Below are 20322 nucleotides of genomic sequence, written 5' to 3'. Positions count from 1 at the left end.
TCAGATCAGTGAAATGATGTTTGAAGTTCCATTCCACAAGTAAATATTTCTTATTCCGTACACATTTAATTTACAAGTTGTTTCGAATAGTCTAGATTCTGTTCAAGTAAAGAACAAATTATGCATCAACACATTTAATTGAAGGTAAATTTGTGTTTATAATGAATCAATGGAGGTCGAGCTGGAGCTTTGTGATGGCGGACTTTGCCGAGCAAGAAAAGGAGTGTTCGCCACTGTTCCAACAATGTTGTCTTCAACAGTTACAGTGCTCCCTTCTGAAACAGTCTGCCTTTTAATGTAGCCCAAGGCAAAATGTTCTGATTCTTTTCTTCCAGATGTGTAGCTTGTCAGTTTTCCCACCTTCACAAATTCAAATTTTCAAGACTTATAAAAAAGTTTCACACCAACTGGAATATTATAACATACAAATGAATAGAACTGAGTTTTAATGTGTAAATAAGGACAGGACTTGTACTTTTCTTCCATCAATCGTAATCAGGCTGCCGGGTTCTGCTGGTGCTGACAGATGAATTCCCCATAATCTCTGCTTTACTCCGTCATAAGTTATGAGTCTAGAAATGGTTTCTTGTCCTTTATAACATCCTGCGAAGGTAAGAGTAGGATCATATAAAATTTTTGTTTTCAACTGATTACAGGTAGTCTTCAGTGAAGAATTAAGGTACCCTTGTTTAGAGAAATAGAGTTCCAGAGACCAGCCTCCAGGACATTGAATTCATCAGTGAGCTCCTTACCAGGAGCAGGAATTCCTGTAAAAAAAAAAAAAAATCAAATCTGAGATTTACAATTGGGACATAAATTAAGCCCAAAAAGAAGTATCATATGCAAAATGTCTCCAAAAAGGCATCCCTTATAGAAGCAACATGAGATTGAACAAACCAGTTTGTCAAAAAGGTTGACAATAAAAAAAAAAAAAAAAAACACCTCCACCGCAACCTCGGGAATAGATTATGAAATTTTTCTCATTAACAAATTACATCATATTTGAGAAAGAAAAATTTCATGCTCAAATTTAGTTGATTCATTTAATCTGTAAGCACTTGAATCATTTTAACATATATGATTAGTGGATTGAGCACTTATAGTTTTAAAGCCGTATAAGAAGAAAAACTTGAGCTCAAACACTGGTAATAGTAGACTAGTAGCATAAATGTCCTTTCATACAAGAGTCCCACTTTGTTAGAAAATATTTTATTAGACATGAACGAGGCTTAATGTCTTCCAGATGAGTTATATTGCTGCAACAAAGGAAATAACATTTATGGTTATAAGTGTTATGACAAAGGAAAAACATTTATGACAATTGTACATTGGATTCACATGTCAAAACATTATTTTCCACAAAGTTATTTCGCAGGTTCCATATTGTATACCCATGATACAATGTCGAGCAAACATATTTCAAGAGATTTAACATTTATATTTATGGTGCAAGGCATGGCATGGATCCAAGTCCACCAATTTTATGCTTGTGTGCTTATACCATGAATTAGAACATGCCATTTTATAGGTAAGGTAAAATGATATACTAGTACTTGGCTCCATAATGTTAATTTGAATGTTGAAACTATATAGATATCTACATATATATATATAAACATGAAATGTAATGCACTAATGGCTCAAAGTTCACCACCTTGAATAATCCTCAGTTTTTCCCAGGCGTTGGAACCCATTGGAATTGCACCCTGAGATAGAAGAGTTTTCCACACAGATCCAGCAGCAGCTGGTGACATCAACAAAGAATAACCTTCTTCAGAAATGACATTCCCTACCCCAACAGTAATGGGCATCCCATTCGCCTGAAATTGAATAAAGGTTTATTGTTGTAGCAAAGGTTTATTGTTGTTGCAAACAAAATATTAAAAAATACATAATAAATCAAAAAGAATAAGAGAAGATATGACACAAAAAAAAGAAAAAAATGACAAACATGACAAATCTCTTATTTATTATGGAGAAAATACAGATTGAAATGTGAATGTTATTTATTTTAAGAAATAGTGGAAGATTCTTAAGGGAAAAGGCACTAAATTAAAATAGGTAGTGGATGTCTACTCTAGATTATGATTTGATGTTCATAACTTCAAACAAGGACAAAAAAAAATTATTGGAGTGACAATTACTGATTTGTCACATGAAACTGCTATACAGCCTGCTGGATAACGGTCAAAAGGAGTAGTTGCATTATGTAATAGAATGTATCATAGATGATATTCTGTTTTTTTTTTTTTTTCCTGAAACTTCATAGACGATATTCTAAAAAAACATCCTATTTCACAAACCACATTTCACATGAACTAATTGGCTTAGTATTTTAGCCAAGCATGCAGGTTTAAGAGATCCTGTAACTATAAGGATAAACCATATGACAATGAGTGTGCAGAAATATACATTTAACAGGGAAAGGTGTGCAGAAATTTTCTATATCTTACACTATAATGACGATGAGTGCCATATGGTTGTCCAACAAGATCACCAAGGTTCAAGTCGATCATTAGCTGTTTCCATGCCACAAGCAGTAAAGGCTCAATGTCTATACTGGAAGAAAAATTTCACATTTATGAGAAACTTCCTTACTTGTTTGCTTTGGGGTCCAGCTAGAATAAAGAAGCAAGTTTTCTTAGTAACATCCTGAATTTCCACTTTGTCAGCAAAGAATATATACCTGCAAGTGAGACAAAGTTAAGATCAACTCAGAAATGATTAAACATAAAGCAAACATAACTACAACAAATCAGAAAGGAGCCAAAATAAGACAAGCTCTTCATCAGGCAATTACCAAATAGAAAAAGAGAGAAACAGAGAGACAGGTAAGAGTGAGGAAGGAAGCAGAGATATCAGCAGCTAACACCAAGAACAAGTCAAAAAAAAAAAAAAAAATCTATAATTGTTGTCAAATTATTCAATCTTTATCAGGCAACTACCATCTAAATTGTCGATAACAATCTGCACAGCCAAAATCAAAAGCTTGTAATGTTTTCATTGAATGATAGCAAAAGCCTAATCATATCAAATTTAAGGCATTCTAGAAATGGAGGATGGCAGTGATGAAAATATAGGAAATTTGATGCCCAGGCATCACTACACCAGTGTGCATCAACAAAAGAACTGGAAAGTTACGAGAACAAAGATTTGACCTTTTCATAATGTGAAAACACGGGAAGAAACAACTAGATAATTAAGAGAATATAGATATATGCATTCTCCAAAATTATGCTCTTTTGACAAAAGATTAAACGTTCATGCAAGAAAACTGATAAATACATCAAAAAAGATTGTATCCATACTTATTCAGCATTTGAGTTAGGCTACCACAGGTCACTGGTGAGACCACCAAAATAACTGAATTTTTCTGCAAGTTGCACACAACCCTAATGAGTCACCAAAAGATATACTTACTGCCGGAAAGTGAAGTACTATATGTTAAACAAGGTAAAAGATAATACCATGACCCATGCATGTGCAAGATCTATTGTCCGAGCTGTTGCCGTAACAAAGACAGTGTCACATCCCTATGGATTTCAATCGAACAAAACCTATCAATTACCGCATAAGACCGCATCAAGTAAGAATAAAATTGTAATAGAAGTTTGCATTGACTATACAAATGGAATACAACAGCGGCATGTCCCTCCTAATTTTACCTCTCCTTCATGAAGACATTCAAAATTTGCAGTGCTTTGGTTGTGAAGAAACTGAATACGATCATCTCCACTGACTTCAAATATCATAGAGACAAATTCCATTATTTTCACCAAGCAGAGAACTTTATGGCAACGATACAAGAACTAAATCTTTATGATACAAAATGTATGAAAAGATTAAGGAGCAAAAGGAAATACCCCTTATCCGTCCATAATGTGAACAGTCCAAGACCTAAGCCATCAGAAACCACAAAGAAAAATAAATAAAAGAAAACATCCTCGGTCCACATGGTGAAAGAAAAGTTAGCCATTTCATTATACTTTATTCAACCTATACCTCAACCATAATTGATTGAGGAAACACCACCTATCAATCTAAGTTGGAACTAGAATAAAGTAAAACAATCTATATCCACATATAAATCATCCTTCAGCAACAAATTGCACTCAAATTAATTAAGTTTCATCTTAGAAAGATTCAAGTCATAGCTACTCAATTCAACAAACAAAAGGCAAGAATTAAATCAAAATGAGTATCATCTAAACTGAAATCATATGAGAATAAACATTTTCAATTCTAAACAATCCCGGGTTACATAATAAGGCAGCAACCATTTTTTGGAGCAAGAATACAAAGTTAAATGGATACCCACCACAACCCCATTATTAAATGCATCTAATGCTTCATCATCATTATCGAATGTTTCAATGATCTCATCCTCTGAAACCTTTGCCCCATCTGCCGTCACTATTTCCTGTAAGCAGAAAATTCACCAATTCAAAGCATTATTTTGATTCAATCAGTATGTATACATAAAGAATCAATTGAAGTTGGAAGAAAGACACAATAATAAGAATACAATAAGGGATGAAGTTTTACGAGGAGGTCATGATCGATGGGGGGAGGCGAAAGATCAAAAGGAGAAGCCGCAGAAGCAGAAATCCGACGCCAAGAATCAGTTTTAGATGAAAGAACAGTAGAAATGAGTTTCCGGGTCTTCCTGTTCTGCTTCTCAGCCCAAAACGCACCTTTTAATCGTGGATGACAATTGAAGGGAATGGCTCTAGTCCTGATAAGGAGGTGAAAATGGGTAGTTGCAGAACCAATCACAGAGGCAGTCGCTGAAGTTGCCATTTCTGGAGTAACACAACACTGAAGCAGAGGCTTGAGTTCACCAAGAAATTGGAAATTGTTTTTGGTTTGGTATATCATTTTGATTTATCAAAACATAAATGCCTGACACGTGGCCAAAATGGAAGGGAAGGAATCAATGGTGAAATGTTCATTGTTTTGATTCTGTAGTTATTATACAATTGAATAATTTAATTTAATGGCCGGTGCAAAAAATATATATATATTTTTTTTGTAATTTCTCTTTAATTTGTTTATAATTTTCTATTTAAAAAATATATGCTGTATATGTGAAATTATTATAATAAATTAACAATTCGGGAATAAATTTAAATTTTAATATTCTTATCTGAAATTGTATAGATATATTGGTGGAAATGAAGGTTGAAACCCCAGCCCATAATTCCATATTAACCCCTTTTCTTTTAAAAACAATCAATTAAAAAACATTAAAAAAACAAATAAACTTGCCAAAATGGCCAAAATGCCTCATTAAAATAGTTAATAGTAAAGGAAGGATTTAAAAAAAAAAAAAAAAAAAAAACAGTTAAGGGTAAGTCAAGCATAAATATTGCAGCAAATTTTGTGGACAAAGCTCATCATAGAGCAGATTCTGCCAAGTAAAACACTTTTGAGCTACAAGATGTAATGTATAACTCTGTGATCATCTGTTTTCCACAACAGAACAAACCCTCTAGATTTTCTTCAAAAGAGGGTTAACAGTTAACACTTGATATTGATACATATTTCATTTCTATACAGACATTCCAGTATACACCGCCGTACATTATATGATCAGCTAACAATACAGATATCTGACAGTTAAAAACTAACATTGAACCCCTTTCAGATGCACTCACAATCATCGCACATCCTGATCCGCGCGGTTTTCAGGTCTGGGGGTGTCAGGATAAACTTGCCCTTGGTCTCTGACATCTCTAAACATTGAAAAGAATGAGTTCAGGCTTTCAGAAGAAGCCCCTCCCAAGATCCATAACAGCAGTGAGCTAAATGAGTTCATGGATCCAGGGCTTGGACCAGTTTCTGCTTGCCGAAGATCTGTTTGACCAGGAATCTGAGTGGTGTTGCCTACTCTGCCCAGGTTGTCATTTCCCACGCGTTGTTGTGGAGGCCCAGGAGGTACTATTCCATTTGCTGGCATTGCTTGGTCAGATCCAGGTCTCAATCCAGGTCCAGATGCCAAGTCTGTATTAACACCTTCATTCCTGGTGTTCAACCTTGTAATGTGTAGAGTTGATGCGAGGATGGTAGAGGATGTGATGTGGAAGTCCGGATGTTGCTGAAGCTGAGACCGTCGGTTTTGCATAAACCTCTGCAGGGCTGGTACCTGAGATACATGCAGCACAGAAAACCATGGAATGAAATTGCAAACTTATAACAACTGCTGGTCAATGCATAAAAATAATACAGGAAACACTATAACAATGTCAAACATGCAAAAGAAGATTCCGAGTGTTACCTCAAAACGGTTCCAGAAGTATAGAATGAGGTGCTGCATAAATGCTGCGGTTGTAGATAAAGCCAAATATGAAAAACCTGGAAAATAGTTTGTGAAATGTCCTCAGATAAAAATAACATTTTCAAGCTAAAAGTAAAATGAGTCAAAAAGAAAGCTAGGACCATACCATAGGCATAGGAAAAGAAGTAGATGTGAAAAACCAGAAAATAGAGCAAGAAGAAGCGTGGAAAGAACTTCATTGATATTGGTGTACGGACACTGCAAATTAACAGAAAGCACAACCTCTTTAAAAAGGCAGCACAAAAAAAGAATGAACCCACAGACAATAACACCCCATATCCACATTTGCATGCATCATATACACATTCATCTAGCTAGAGCATGAACTGGACATTGAAGCAGACTGAAATATGATGGTTCGACTTATGATTAATTGATTAAATAGTGCATGTAAAATGATGTGGACATAAGCTTGATGGCTGAGAATTAATTTGTATCTATTCTGTCACACCCTTAAGCTACTCAGACAATTTTCAGCATTAAAACACCAAGAATCAAGAAAACTATCAGATTCATTTTAAGCGCAATTAAACATCCCAAGGACAGTGTCCACCAGATCAGATAGCAAATGGACCAAGAAATTAACCCAGTAAATTTAGAACATCCATCAGGAGTGACCTATAACCTGATATTGATCAAACCTGGATCACAGGAATTCTCAAACTTCTATTAATGAGGACACAAATAAAACAAGGGACCAAATGTCTAAGAAATGGGATGATCTCAGGATGCAAGCAGAGTAATTGTGTCAGTAACTAAAATGATGGACACAAATGTACTCCAGCACCCTAAGAAAAAAAATGCATAAGCAGACCTAAAATCTTGCTATTCATAAATAAGTCATAACATGGGCAAGCGATGGGAGGCTCACCTGATCAGTGTGAATAATTCACACAACCAAACAAGAATTAAGACCATAAAAGCCAAAAGCTGATCATCATAAAACTCGAATAGAAAAAATAAGATGCCAATCATTATCTGCACATTGTATATAGAAGACAGTCAGTTATCTCCCAGTGAAGGCTACAGGCATAAAAATTACAAAAAATGAATTTATATCACAGGTTGATATCAAGCAAACAATGAACAACTAAACTAAGAAGTTGGAGAATTGATTGGAAATATCTCATCACTAGTCGCTCAACAAGAGTTGTCCTTACAGGAACAAAGACGAGTGACTCAATCACATGGACAAAGATCAACTGAAAGGTTGGAAGCCGATGTCGAGCATGGTGTTGAAGCTGCACTGCAAAATTTCGGAAAAGTTAACATGCAATCATCTTCAAATGAAGAAAAGGGGGATGGAGGTATGGCAGTTTGGGTTGCCCAAGCATCGTGATTTTGCAACTAATACAGTTATATAAATTAAATGAGACAATTCAGTTGACAGAGACCTCCTATTACAAAACTACCACAAAGTTTTACTTTCTAGAAAACCCAACTAACAGTTTAACTTTCTATCAAGATTTTGAACAAGGAGACAAATTAATTACGAGAAAGAAGCAAAATTACAAAGATGCATGTAAATGGTGATAACACTGTATTACATTCTCTAAATATGAAATGAAATAAAGCACACCTGTAAATTTCAACATGCGAGTTTGCGTCTCTCTCAATGTAAAGGATACTGACATTGTGGTGGTGAAGAAAACGAACAGCGACATCATAAGCACACCACACTTGGTCACAAGATAGTCTACATGGAAGCCAACAAGAAGCATAAATTATCAGAGGGCACTAATTAAATATCAGTTACAAATGAAGTAAATAATTTTCTCACGAAAAACTGAGCAATAGTCAATATCAGCATAAGGATATCAGATAAAATTTTAAAAAAAAAAGTAGTAGGAAACCATCTCTGCTAGACATTGCAACCATTTTATGTAAAGTAACGTGACTGTATATAGAAGGCATATATCAACAGACCTCCAAACTTTGCAGGACCTTCAGGTGGTTCTTGTGGATAACTAAGATTGTAGAACTCCTTTGTTTGAAAATTGTAAAGATATCCTGCAAAAATGTCCCAAGACATGCTTAAAATATGGTGGGCCATGAAATTACTAAAATATTTGCAATCAAGTTTAAATTGTGAAGTTCCAAAGACTTGAAATGTAAAAAAAGCCAATGCAATTAAAAGAAATTAAAGGAAAAAAAATAATATCCCACGATAAGCTTATGCATTCATGAGACTTAAAGTATATAATTCATATGAACCACATTCAGGAAAGAAAATTCATATTTAGTTCATTACGACCAGGACGGAAGCCAATACCTTGTCCGGGAGAACTCAATAAACTATTCATCAGGATAGTATCATATCCAACAATTCTATTAATGAGAAGCTGCTGCCACCTAGAAATAAGAAATTATTCATTAAATAGTGAAAGATGCATGGACAAGAATATAACCCAATCTTACCAAAATAATATAAAAGTCATACAACCTGAGCATTCATAACTGAAGAGTTCTAAACTATGGTTACTATCAAGTATAGCAAAAGAAAAAGAAAAATATGCGAAAAGAAAGAAGAAAGTTTTTTTTGTCTTGGCTCACTCATGTCCTATTTGTTCCACTCTTGAAAATCCAGCAACTTTTTACATGATGAAGTTTTCAATCATCTTGCCACTGAACACAAATTTTTAACCCATCCTCAAACTCTAACCCTCGACCAAAATAATTTCAAACAATAAATTCAAAAATTTTCAAGCTGTTGAATAGTTAGGAGATTTACCATATCCAACCACTTGAATTTTCAATTATCTAACTCTTATGATGTCAACAGTATCAGTCCTAAGGAATTTTCTTTTTTCCAATTCAAAAAGTTATTTTCAATTCCAAGTGACAAAACAATGATATCTATGAGATGATATGTAGCTATTAAGAAATATAACCTGTTTCCAAAACAAGGATGTCGAGCTGATATGCTAATGTTAATGGTACGTATATTATGTCGAGACTTAGCATCTTCAGGAAGCAAGAAATAACCCTGTGACCAAAACAATTGTTAGATACACAGACTAACAAGCACTGGAACCATGGCACAATTTTGGTCAAAAGCTGTCAAAAATCCTATTATAATTAAATTCATAAAATGAAAATGAAGAAACAACAGCCACAAGAAAAAGGATGAAATACCTTTTCCATAGTGTATAAATAAGTTGGTTCAAACGCCATGCTCTTATTCTCAAGCCATTGAACTGAAATATATATAGAAAACTCCTTATTCATTGTATCAAGCATATTACACAAGGTATATAGAGAAAACCATTATGACAAGCTTATGAGCTCTTGCATTCACTTTTTCATAGCAAAACAAAAACAATTGTGAGCAATAACAGATGTATCATGCACAAGATAATAGCCATAATATAATCAGAATCATATATGGGATAAAACAGCATACACGACGCATTAAAGCTTATGCTATAATATAATGACCCAGTAGCCCAAAAGTGAAATACAAAAGCATATGGAAAGAGATGATGCCTCTTGCTCAAAGGTTCTCCCATTTCTTCTCTCCATGTAGACCCAAAAATCGGGAAGAAAAGTAAAAGAAAGTCCCTTCACCATGTAGTAGTTATGGTTTATGTAGACAACTTCACCACAACTTTTACAATTACAGCATCATTAAATAGGACTGTATCCCTGAATAGTTAATAAATAATCTCTACCTAAAGGTTTTGTAGATAACCCCACATCCAGCCTCATCAAAGGTAAAAATAAAATGAACGTTTGCACTATTCCTTAAACTAAAAACCAGCATTTTCATTTATATTTGTTCTGCAGTCAGCCTGATATTTGAGATCCTCTTTTAAGTGCAAGGACCAAAAACACATTAGAAAAGGGAAAAAAAAAAGCCTTCTACCATGCAGAGTATTAGATAAGCTCAAATTATTTGGTCTCTGCAAGCCACGATACTATTTTAATGGGCAAACAAGGAAAGCAAGAAACCAGTTTACCTGCATATGAGTTAAGCCTGTCCAAGTAAAATACTCTCATCCACTTGGGAACATCAAGATTTAAATGGATGCCGGTTATATTCTGCATTTAAAATTTCTAATTAAGCATATTTCTTATAGTCTACCAAATGGCTTGAAATTTTTCAAAGAGCAAAACTAGAAGAACATTGGGAGTACAAAACTATATGATAATAGCAAGTTAGAGCACTCAACTAGATGCCCATCAGTTATACCTGGCTAGATAGATTTAATCCTAAATTATTCAAATTATTCAAATCAAAGGTTTGGATAGCAGAAAGAAGGGGAACAAATAGCTTGAAGCTTGTATTAATTCATGCTTTCAAACCCAAAGATTTCATGTGAAAGGGCTCATGCAAGTAATAGAAATAAATGCACCCTAATGTTTTGAGGGCAGAAATTATCATACAGTAGTGTTTAGTTAAATGACAGAGAACAAAAAGAGATGAGAATAGAAAAAAGATAAATTTAGCACCAGCAGCGAGCTTCATTATCTCACCCATAACTTCTGAAAACTCCGCATTATTTGCACTGAATGTTTCCAAATGAATGATAGACGCCTGTGCCACTTTTTACCAAAATGAACCATGGCTGCTTTAAAAGTTTCCTTGGCTGATACAGGGAAACTATTGCGTGTATCTATTTTATCAGTTTTGGCAGCAACATCATCAAAAATTGGCTTAGAGCTTTCACCATTGGTAGAGCTTCCAGTTTGATGTTCGAGATGTTCAGAATCAGTCTTCCAAAATTTCAACACTAGCTTCCCTTTCCTAGCACTTGAACCAATCCAATTCAACCAAAAGGTTGGAGCCAGAAATGTCAACCCATCTTCAATCACGTTTGACAATTCTAACTCATCTGGTAGAGACTCCACACAAGGAACATCTACTATAATGGATTCGGACCCATTATGTGACCACAAGCCTGCACTAGTTATCTACCCAAAGAAGCAGAAGTCAGCATTCAATAACATGAAAGTAAAAACCTCCTGAGGAAAAAGATTAACAAAATAATAAATCTGACCACAAAATCAACTATTAATTTTAAAATTAATGGCCAGTCCTTTTTAAGATAAAAACAATGCAAAGGACATAATAAGGTAACAAAAACAAAGTTTCAAATTGAATGTTATAAAAATAAGTTAATAAACTGTTCTCAGTACAAGATGTTCTAGCTAACCAAAGTTTATTTCAGCCTGAAGAAAAGGTACCTTGATTTGAATAAGCTGGGCCCCCATTGTTTCAACACCAGAGAACTCACTTGAACATCCAGGCTTCATTTGCAAAAGAATCAATTTCTCAATAAAATGGCCATAAAAAAATTCCAGGATCAGGAAACCATAAGAAGTTAGAAAGACTAGTAACAATAAGAAGTTAGAAAGACTAGTAACAATAAGACATCAACATTCACTACTTCATTCCCTCTGCTTGACCCAAATTAAGTATATAATTTGCACGCATACTTTAAAACTTGCTAATTCTACACTTTTTTCCACTCGTCCTCCCGGTTCTTCCATTCAAGAAATGCAGTAATTTCAAGCTAAAAGAAAATAACAAAGCAGAATTCGTTTCTATAAAGAAAAACCAATATCAAACTTAAACTCCAGCAAATTGAAAAGGTATTCAATTTCAAGATAAAACAAAATATTCAAAAGGAAACTGAAAAAGAATCACTGGATAGCACTAAAGAATACAATAAGAAAATAATAAACCCGAAATTTTTTATATTTTTCAAAGAAACAAATAAAATCCTTAAAAACTAAAAACCCTCTTAATAACAACAATAAAGCATAAAAATTTAACAAAAAAATCACCTGTTGAACATAATTGGCGTGCATAACAACAAGAATGCAAAAGAGAGTGACGGCTACAAACAAATACATATACTCCAAAGCAGCCCTCACTTTAGGCGTTAGCATCTGTGAAAATCTTTCTTGTACCCTTATAAACGTCTGCTCTGGATCCATTTTTTCTTCTTTCTATATTTTTATCTGTTGATCCTGTAGATATCTATATATGTATATGTATTATACAAAATGCAAAATTTTGAATATTATAGCTATAGAAGTGAGTGATTATATGTATTTGAACTTGTGGGATGGAGGAGAGAATCAGTGTTAAGAGAAAACAGGGATTGAATTTGAATCATTTTTCTTGTTTACATTATCGGATCGGCGAGGTCTTCCTTTTCGAATTTCTCTGTGGAAATGGAGGGTATTATTGTCGGAGACGACGGAGATATAGAGAGATAGAGAGTGTTTGTTTTTGGGTATTGCTCGAATCTAATATGAGAAATTGTTTAGCCCAGGTGTGGAATATGGTTGATATTCTGGATTAAGAATCGAAGGATTTTGATATTAAAAAATAATACGGCAAAACCATTGTTAATTTTTGAAGAAATAAGATCGAAACTTTTTTGTTTTTATTTATAAAAGAGCTCAATAAACCGAAATAATAACGTTACATACTACATATCAGAGATAGTAAATTTATATAGACTGAATATATAAATTCATTTATGGTCCAACCAATAAAAATAAATATTTTTTTAATATTATTTTCATCAGTTTCGTTTATGAGTTAGTTTAAGATTCTATCTAAATAAGTTCATTTCTCTATTTTACCCTTTTTCTTTTCAATGAATGGTTACAATTTAAAAATACTCTAATTGCTCTTATTTATTAGAGTTTAATAATCTATATGTTATTTATAATTATGTATGACTCATACACTAAGTATAGGTAAATCTCATCCACTCATCTAGTAAAAAATATATATAATTGAATTATTTTATTAATTAATTAAAAATTTTCACAAATTCCAAATATTGTAAGACTCCTACTGGGGATATTAAAAAATCTACCTCAAAAAAAGGACTCAATACAAAACAACCTTATGGAGATTATTTTGAAAAAACATAAAAAAAAAAAAAAAAAAATACTATAACGTGGTTGAAGTTGTGTTGTAATTTTGTTTTTTGCTACATATTGTACAATAATGAATGGAAACCTAATTATACGTGCTAATTTGATTATTTTAATAATGTAATTAGTAATATAGTTGTCAGTGACACATCGTATTAGAAATATTGAAGTATAATGTAGTAATACACGTTAAACTTGCAACATGAGGCTCAATTTACATTAGGATGGTTAGATAACGTGATTATAAAATAACAAAGGCCCGTTGAGCCCGTAATTATGTTTTGCTTAGGTATAGGCCTGACCCAATCCATCAGGCCCAACCTCAAAGAGACACAGCTAGCTAGGGTTTTGTTTCGCTTTCTTTATATCCCTGATTATGTACAGACTTCACTTAGTCGCTTGCAGCCGAGAAGAGAGGTTTCTCCTGCCAAGTGCTACATTTCGACCGGACGGTAAGTTTCTGTCACTTTCTGCTTTTTCTCCATTTTCAATCTCTTCATTTTCTGTCACTAAATCTTAGCTTGTGAGATTTAGTCTAAGCAGCTATTGATTACCTGAATTTAATTGGATTTGCTTTGTTATCTTCTTGTTTGATTTGGGATTTGTAACAGGAAATTTTTTTCAGCTAAATCTTTGTTTTTGAATGTCATTGAGATTAGCATATACCACATAACGATTGAACCTTTTGATGATCCCAATTTAACTGATATAATGCAAGTTTGTTCCTTGTAACTGCGAAAACCAGATGATGCATCTTATTATTCCCTGTTTTAGCTAATTGAGACAACTGACAAGGAAAATGGTTCGTGAATAGTGTTTCTGCAGATTGATGAGTTTGTGATGCATGGTTAATGGCTGAAAATCTACCTTTATGCTCTCCATTTGTACACGATTGTATGAAATACATTTTAAGATCTTTTTTATTTAACTCAATTCATGACTTTTCAGGTAGGTAAGTCATGAAACATAACAATGTTGTGCCTAATGGGCACTTTAAGAAGCACTGGCAAAACTATGTCAAGACATGGTTTAATCAACCTGCTCGTAAAACAAGGAGAAGAATTGGTGAGAGCCTTTTTTTTCATTATTATTATTCACTTCCTTATGATTTTAAGAGAAGGATCTGAATTTTGGTTTTATATATCATATGTGCACTCATTTATCATTTTGCCCATTTGTAGCTGAACTTTTTTCTGGTGCTATAGACTGAATTTTATTATATTTGTTCTATTCAGCTCGCCAGAAGAAAGCTGTGAAGATCTTTCCTAGGCCCACAGCTGGACCTCTTCGCCCAATTGTTCATGGACAGACTTTGAAGTACAACATGAAAGTGAGGGCTGGAAGAGGGTTTACTCTTGAAGAGCTCAAGGTTTGTCTGTCTTTATGTATATATGCTGTTAATCTTATAAGGTTTTTCTGTTGTTTTAATCCACATTTTATTCCTTTTATCCTTGTGTGTATATGGGTTTCATACCTTGATTTGTCTTATTTTATTAAATGCACATTTAGAGGCACTTGTTGACTTGTGCTTCAAACTTGGCCTGTGGTTTTGGTGTTTCATACCATTCATTCATTATAGTAGTCCAAGGGCTTGTAAATAGGTAGTATACATCTATTTATTTTATCAAGAACACAGTTCTGAAGTGGACATGTAAATGTATATTCTCTTTGGCACTTTCGTTATTCATTGTGCAAATTGCTACAACTGATCTAGCTTGATTACATCTGTACTTTTTTTCTTTATTACTATGATTTAACATATCATTTCTTACCAGGCTGCAGGAATTCCAAAGAAACTTGCCCCTACAATTGGCATTTCTGTTGATCATCGCAGGAAAAACCGCTCTTTGGAGGGTCTACAGGCTAATGTTCAGAGGCTGAAGACCTACAAGGCCAAATTGGTTGTCTTCCCAAGACGTGCCCGCAAGTTCAAGGTAATTATGATTGTCATACTTTGAAGCTATTAGATGTTGTTGGATATATCAGCCTGTTCAAAGTTTTTATTTTTCTTTCTGCAGGCTGGTGATTCTGCTCCTGAGGAGCTGGCTACAGCAACCCAAGTCCAAGGTGAATACCTGCCAATTGCACGTGAGAGGCCATCTATAGAGCTTGTTAAGGTGACTGAAGAGATGAAGTCATTCAAGGCATATGACAAGCTGCGTGTGGAGCGGATGAACACCCGCCATATTGGTGCAAGGTTGAAGAAGGCTGCAGAGGCCGAGAAAGAAGAAAAGAAGTAGGGAGTTGTGAGCTTCATATTTTACGTTGGACTGGTTTTTGCTATATTTTCTTTATTCTGTTTACTGGAAATTTCTCAAATCATTAGCCTTAGCCTTGGTAATGTTGTTTTAGTTTTATGAGATATATAATATGGTTGGACTTGTCTTCATCAGAATTTTGGCACTGTTTTTATGCTCTACGAAAGTATTGGTAACAGATATTAGCCATTGATCTGTAGTGGACCTGCCAAGCTGTGTAGCTTTGGTTTTTACCTGCTAAGCTGCACCTGAGAATCGCAAGTGATCAATTTTGAACGAAGCAACATCGTTTTGGAATCATACTGTGTCAATTTTAAGCAATTAAATGCCGAATTACTAATACATTTAAATGAATTTTATACCGTTGAATTTTATACAGTTTTGATGAAACATAAAATCAAGTGCTTTGTGATGACACAATTCACCAATCACACATAGGAAGACTATGGTCAACGCTTTGACCGGTTTTATTTATTTATTTCTGAAAGATGACCGGTTTTATTTTTAACTTCAACTAAATTTTATTTGATTTTTGGGTTAATCTGTTTAACCATTCCATGACAAATTTATATTGGCATTTTCTCAGCATGCCCATTTCAGTACTTATCAATGTAATGTTTATGTACCTCTCTTGTCTGGACAAATATACGACATTATTTATTAGAATCATAAAATCTTAATTTTGGATTTATTTAGAATATTAACTACAAGAGTCAATTTGCAAAATTGACATTAAATTCGTAAATATCTGTAAATGTCTTATTTGTTTTTGTGTCTTTGTCATTTCGGGATTATTTTTTTATTTCTTCAGCCTCATAATAATAGGTACATTCTTTTCTAGAGAAATAGGGATTTTTTTATTTATCTCAAATTATAATTTTATTTTCTTTTTTTAGAAGAAGAGTACTCTTTATAATTTAATGTTTTATTTTTTTAAAATTAGCTAATTAGAATATAGATTATTAATATTGAATATAAGAATATATTAAATAAATTAAATAAATTGATAATTGTATAATTATATATATATAAATATTTTCTTAATACGTGTAAAGTCAAATTACAACAAATTTCCAAAAAGCTTAATCTTTTACATATAAATTTAATTTCTCTTCCTCCCTTAAAAAAAAAAAAAAAAAAAATCTGTAGATTATATATATATAAGAAAATAGATTTGGTTTTCTGTCTCAACTTTTCCTTAATCGAAGTGTTAATTCTAATTCTTGGAACCTTTCAAAAAAAGAAAAAAAAAAAATTCTAATTCTTGGAAGTCCAGCTTACCTTTTTTTTCTCCTCTGGTTCTTCTTCCTCCCCTCTTCTTCTATTGTCGCCTCCCTCCCTCTGACTTGCAAAAACAGAAGGAAAGTGAAGCAGAAATATGCGAAAACGAACCTTATACGCATGGGGAGTGGCGATTCTCTGCTTCGTAGTACTGATGATTGTCACTCCAGCCATCCCTCAGTCTGAAGAATACCACGATTTCGCTGATAAACGGGAATTCTTCGGTAACTAACCTATCCATCTCTCCTTTTATTCATTTCTATATATATGCGCTCAAAATATATAGCTTCCGATGGGTACTCGATAGAAAATCAAATTTGCATCGTCAACTGGAGCAAAACAAGAATGGATTTGATGAAATTTAATTTCTTTTGAGTACCAAATACGTTTATATTTGTGTTTCTTCAATATTGAGTTGTCAAGTAACTAACTTTTGTATGCGTTTATTTCTGGGTTTAGTTTGTTGTGTTGATTGACTTTTTAATCGGTTGTTGTAATCTTTGATTCAGGAATTCCCAATACTCTGAATGTGGTTTCAAATTTCCCTTTCCTTGTTATTGGTGTTGTTGGACTTGTGCTTTGCTTTCATGGGAATTATTTTAAGCTGAGGTATGTTGCGTCTCATGTCACTCATTTGTCTTCAATTTTAAACCTATTTTCTTCAATAATCCACAGTAAAGATTATGTAGATATTTGTTTCTGTGTTTTGGGGTTGCTCGTTGAGTCATTGCTTAAAGATTTTCTTTTGGACAATAAAAAGCCTGCAAGGCGAGCTTTGGGGTTGGACTTGTTTTTTTCTTGGCGTGGCTGCTGTTGCTTTTGGCTCTGGATACTACCATCTCAAGCCCAATGATGCTCGTCTTGTGTGGGATCGGCTGCCAGTGAGTTTATCTGCTTTTTTCTTTTGATGACAAAGGATTATTAATTTTTTCTCCTTTTGCTTATCCTGTGGATGGCTTTTCGTATTTGGAGTTACTAACTGTCCATTGATAATGCAGATGACTGTTGCATTCACTTCAATAATTGCTATTTTTATCATTGAAAGGATTGATGAGAGAAAGGGAACAATATCTATCTTACCTTTAATTTTGGCTGGTATTATAAGCATTGCATACTGGAGGCAAGTCCCTTGTGCTTTTATTCCTTAAGCTTCTTTTATCTGTATATCCATGGTTGATTTTTATCAACTGGATTTTCTTTGTTCAAGTGATGAGTGGTTTCTTTAGAGTTTAAACAAACAACCTAATATTCACTGCATCTTAGTGAGAATAACTAGTAAACTGGTTTTATAGATAAGAAATGGGCCAAATTGAAAAAATTCTCCCTTAAGGGGTTTTCTATAATCTTCTGTGACCTTCTGCTCTCATGTTCCTTATATTGATCCATTGCTGACAGTGACACTGATGAGTGATAAGGTCTTAGGAGCGGGGTATAAATTATCCTTTTACTGTGCCTTTTCAAGAATTTTGAGTCTATTCTTCAACTGAGGGCATTTTGTAATCTTTCACAAACAATGCTTCGTAGTTCCTGTGATCTGCATATTCTGTTATGTGATTTCTGAATGAATCTCAATCATCCCTACAGGTTTTTTGATGACCTCCGCCCATATGCTTTGATCCAGTTTGTTCCTTGTATTGCCATTCCGCTGATGGCTATCTTGTTGCCTCCAATGTATACACATTCTGCATATTGGCTTTGGGCAGCAGGTTTGTGTTTTCTATTGTCAGTTCCTATGTACTATTATTCCTAAAACACTATTGTGCTTCTGGAATGTGGAACATTCATTGTACCCACTCTTGCAGGATTTTATCTTTTAGCTAAGGTGGAAGAAGCAACGGATAAACAAATATACAGTTGGACTCATCATTTTGTCAGTGGACATACTCTTAAGCATTTATGTGCTGCAATGGTTCCTGTCTTCTTGACGCTTATGCTTGCAAAGAGGAGTATTGAAACAGAGAGGTATTTCAAGCCACCTTTGACCCCCTTATGCATTTATTTCGTTTCAGCTCCAATGCAATGGTATAATGCAGAATTCTTATTATGCAATCTTTTGTGCTTCAAAGATCGTCTTTTCCCTGTTAAATGCAGCCACACTGTTAGTTGCTTGGGAATTATATTAAATGCAATAATCAATACAGAGAATTTTCATTTCATTTTATTATTCTACTATTTTTCTTTGTTAGATAAAGTTAAAATTTCCACCATTCCTTAGCTTTTATATCTGCTATCGTTTATGAAATTGCCCTACCTAGTCTCTCTTTTCTCTTCTTGCCCTTAAAATCCCAGCCGCCAGTGTCTTTGTGCCTAGAATATTTCTAGTTGTATGTTGAGGGATTTGGTCATCTTCATCAACCTTAGTCTAGTGGATATCCAAGATGCTGTCTTTCACCATTGCTATCTAAACTTGTTGATGGAGTAAATGGTATTTATCACATAAAGAACTTCCAGACATATAGAATACGAAAGCACCACACTTCCTTCGGCCCCCCTCTCTCTGGAGGGAGATTACCTAATAGCTTATTGTTGTGGTTGACGACTGATTTTAATGGGTTGGAAGTTTTTAATAAAAATAGCTGCATTCAGTAGCATTGGATAACCTGTCTCAAAAGAAAATTGTTGTTGGGTTCTTATAATAGCAATAGCTTCACTTGCTAACTTATTAGGGTAGAATCACTGGTTATTTAATGCCCCCTAGTAAATTGAACCAAATTCTACTTACTAAACCTGGCTTCACTAATAAAAAAGACTTTTTCGGATGAGCATATTAGCATGGGTGAAACACAATTATAATAACTAATTTGTTCATTTTTAGCACTCGCTTGCAGAAAAAGAGAACTGTAAGTGGGGTGTTAAGGAAGATGATCAAAGAAAATATAACGAGAGATGTTATTTCTTCTAGCTGGTATCTTGTTCTGCACTGAATTGTTTTTCTTGAATTTCTATTTGTTTCTCCTGATACTCTCAAAGATAGATACTTCATAACATGAGGTGTTGAATAATTGCCAAATGCTGAATTGATTGCTGGGAATCAAACATGTTCGGAAAATCAGGCAGTCTGCGCCATCTAGCATAACAGACTCGTAGGATATTGTTTGTTGCTGTCTTGTTTTGAAAGCATTTCAGGTCTCCTAACCATTATCATGTGCTTAAAAAACAAAGAAAATCTTATTTATTATACATGCATCTCTATCTCCCTAGTATCTAAAATAGATTTTTTTTTTCCTCTTTTACTATGCAGGATAAGTCTGTACAAGAAGTGGAAGATTTCATGGACAAAGGTCAAAGAAAATGGTACAGAGGTGGAAAGTTATAGTTGTACATATACAAGTGTACCTGTTGTGGAATCAGCATAATCTGAGTATACACACTAATAGTTTTACTTTGTATTTTGATCCTAACAAGTTCACGCTAACCTAATTGTTAGACAACACTAGATCAACTTATAAAAGGTAAATTTTATACATTATTTCATGTTCAGCATGTTTAATCCAAGTTTCCAATTATTTGCAGCCCATGTTAAAAATAAATTGAACTATTGAAAAC

The 20322-nt window shown here is 33.9% G+C and overlaps 4 protein-coding genes across 4 annotated transcripts; 2 read left to right on the top strand and 2 right to left on the bottom strand.

Moving 5' to 3' along the window:
* Positions 1–5: 5 nt before the first annotated feature.
* On the bottom strand, positions 6–4874 carry LOC105633354 (Glycine cleavage T-protein family). The gene is made up of 12 exons (XM_012215932.4): positions 4546–4874; positions 4319–4420; positions 3864–3897; positions 3666–3739; positions 3468–3533; positions 3309–3373; positions 2599–2686; positions 2454–2519; positions 1655–1820; positions 684–767; positions 476–603; positions 6–360 (listed from the first exon to the last, which is right to left on the bottom strand). Exons 1-12 carry the CDS (start codon positions 4798–4800, stop codon positions 157–159), a joined length of 1332 nt encoding a protein of 443 aa, XP_012071322.3. The 5' UTR covers positions 4801–4874; the 3' UTR covers positions 6–156.
* Positions 4875–5378: 504 nt separating this feature from the next.
* LOC105633355 (S3 self-incompatibility locus-linked pollen protein) lies at positions 5379–12631 on the bottom strand. Its single transcript, XM_012215934.4, has 14 exons — positions 12128–12631; positions 11525–11587; positions 10814–11251; positions 10297–10378; positions 9473–9534; positions 9229–9323; positions 8610–8689; positions 8264–8347; positions 7917–8033; positions 7498–7583; positions 7209–7315; positions 6444–6535; positions 6278–6354; positions 5379–6145 (listed from the first exon to the last, which is right to left on the bottom strand). The coding sequence occupies exons 1-14, from the start codon at positions 12278–12280 to the stop codon at positions 5660–5662; spliced, it is 2022 nt and encodes a 673-aa protein (XP_012071324.1). The 5' UTR covers positions 12281–12631; the 3' UTR covers positions 5379–5659.
* A 937-nt stretch (positions 12632–13568) lies between these two features.
* Positions 13569–15632, top strand: LOC105633356 (large ribosomal subunit protein eL13z). The gene is made up of 5 exons (XM_012215935.4): positions 13569–13689; positions 14186–14302; positions 14473–14606; positions 15013–15171; positions 15256–15632. Exons 2-5 carry the CDS (start codon positions 14197–14199, stop codon positions 15475–15477), a joined length of 621 nt encoding a protein of 206 aa, XP_012071325.1. The 5' UTR covers positions 13569–13689; positions 14186–14196; the 3' UTR covers positions 15478–15632.
* A 1057-nt stretch (positions 15633–16689) lies between these two features.
* SAG18 (senescence associated gene 18) lies at positions 16690–20288 on the top strand. Its single transcript, XM_012215936.4, has 7 exons — positions 16690–17000; positions 17286–17385; positions 17537–17657; positions 17775–17896; positions 18361–18482; positions 18579–18738; positions 20018–20288. The coding sequence occupies exons 1-7, from the start codon at positions 16874–16876 to the stop codon at positions 20130–20132; spliced, it is 867 nt and encodes a 288-aa protein (XP_012071326.1). The 5' UTR covers positions 16690–16873; the 3' UTR covers positions 20133–20288.
* Positions 20289–20322: the final 34 nt, after the last annotated feature.

Source organism: Jatropha curcas, chromosome 6 (genome assembly GCF_041381405.1).
Source record: "Jatropha curcas cultivar XTBG-Jc1 chromosome 6, XTBG_Jcur_1.0, whole genome shotgun sequence".
In the NCBI taxonomy this organism is placed as follows: domain Eukaryota; kingdom Viridiplantae; phylum Streptophyta; class Magnoliopsida; order Malpighiales; family Euphorbiaceae; genus Jatropha; species Jatropha curcas.
Note: the sequence above shows the minus strand (reverse complement) of the source record. Positions and strands in the feature narration are given on the sequence as shown.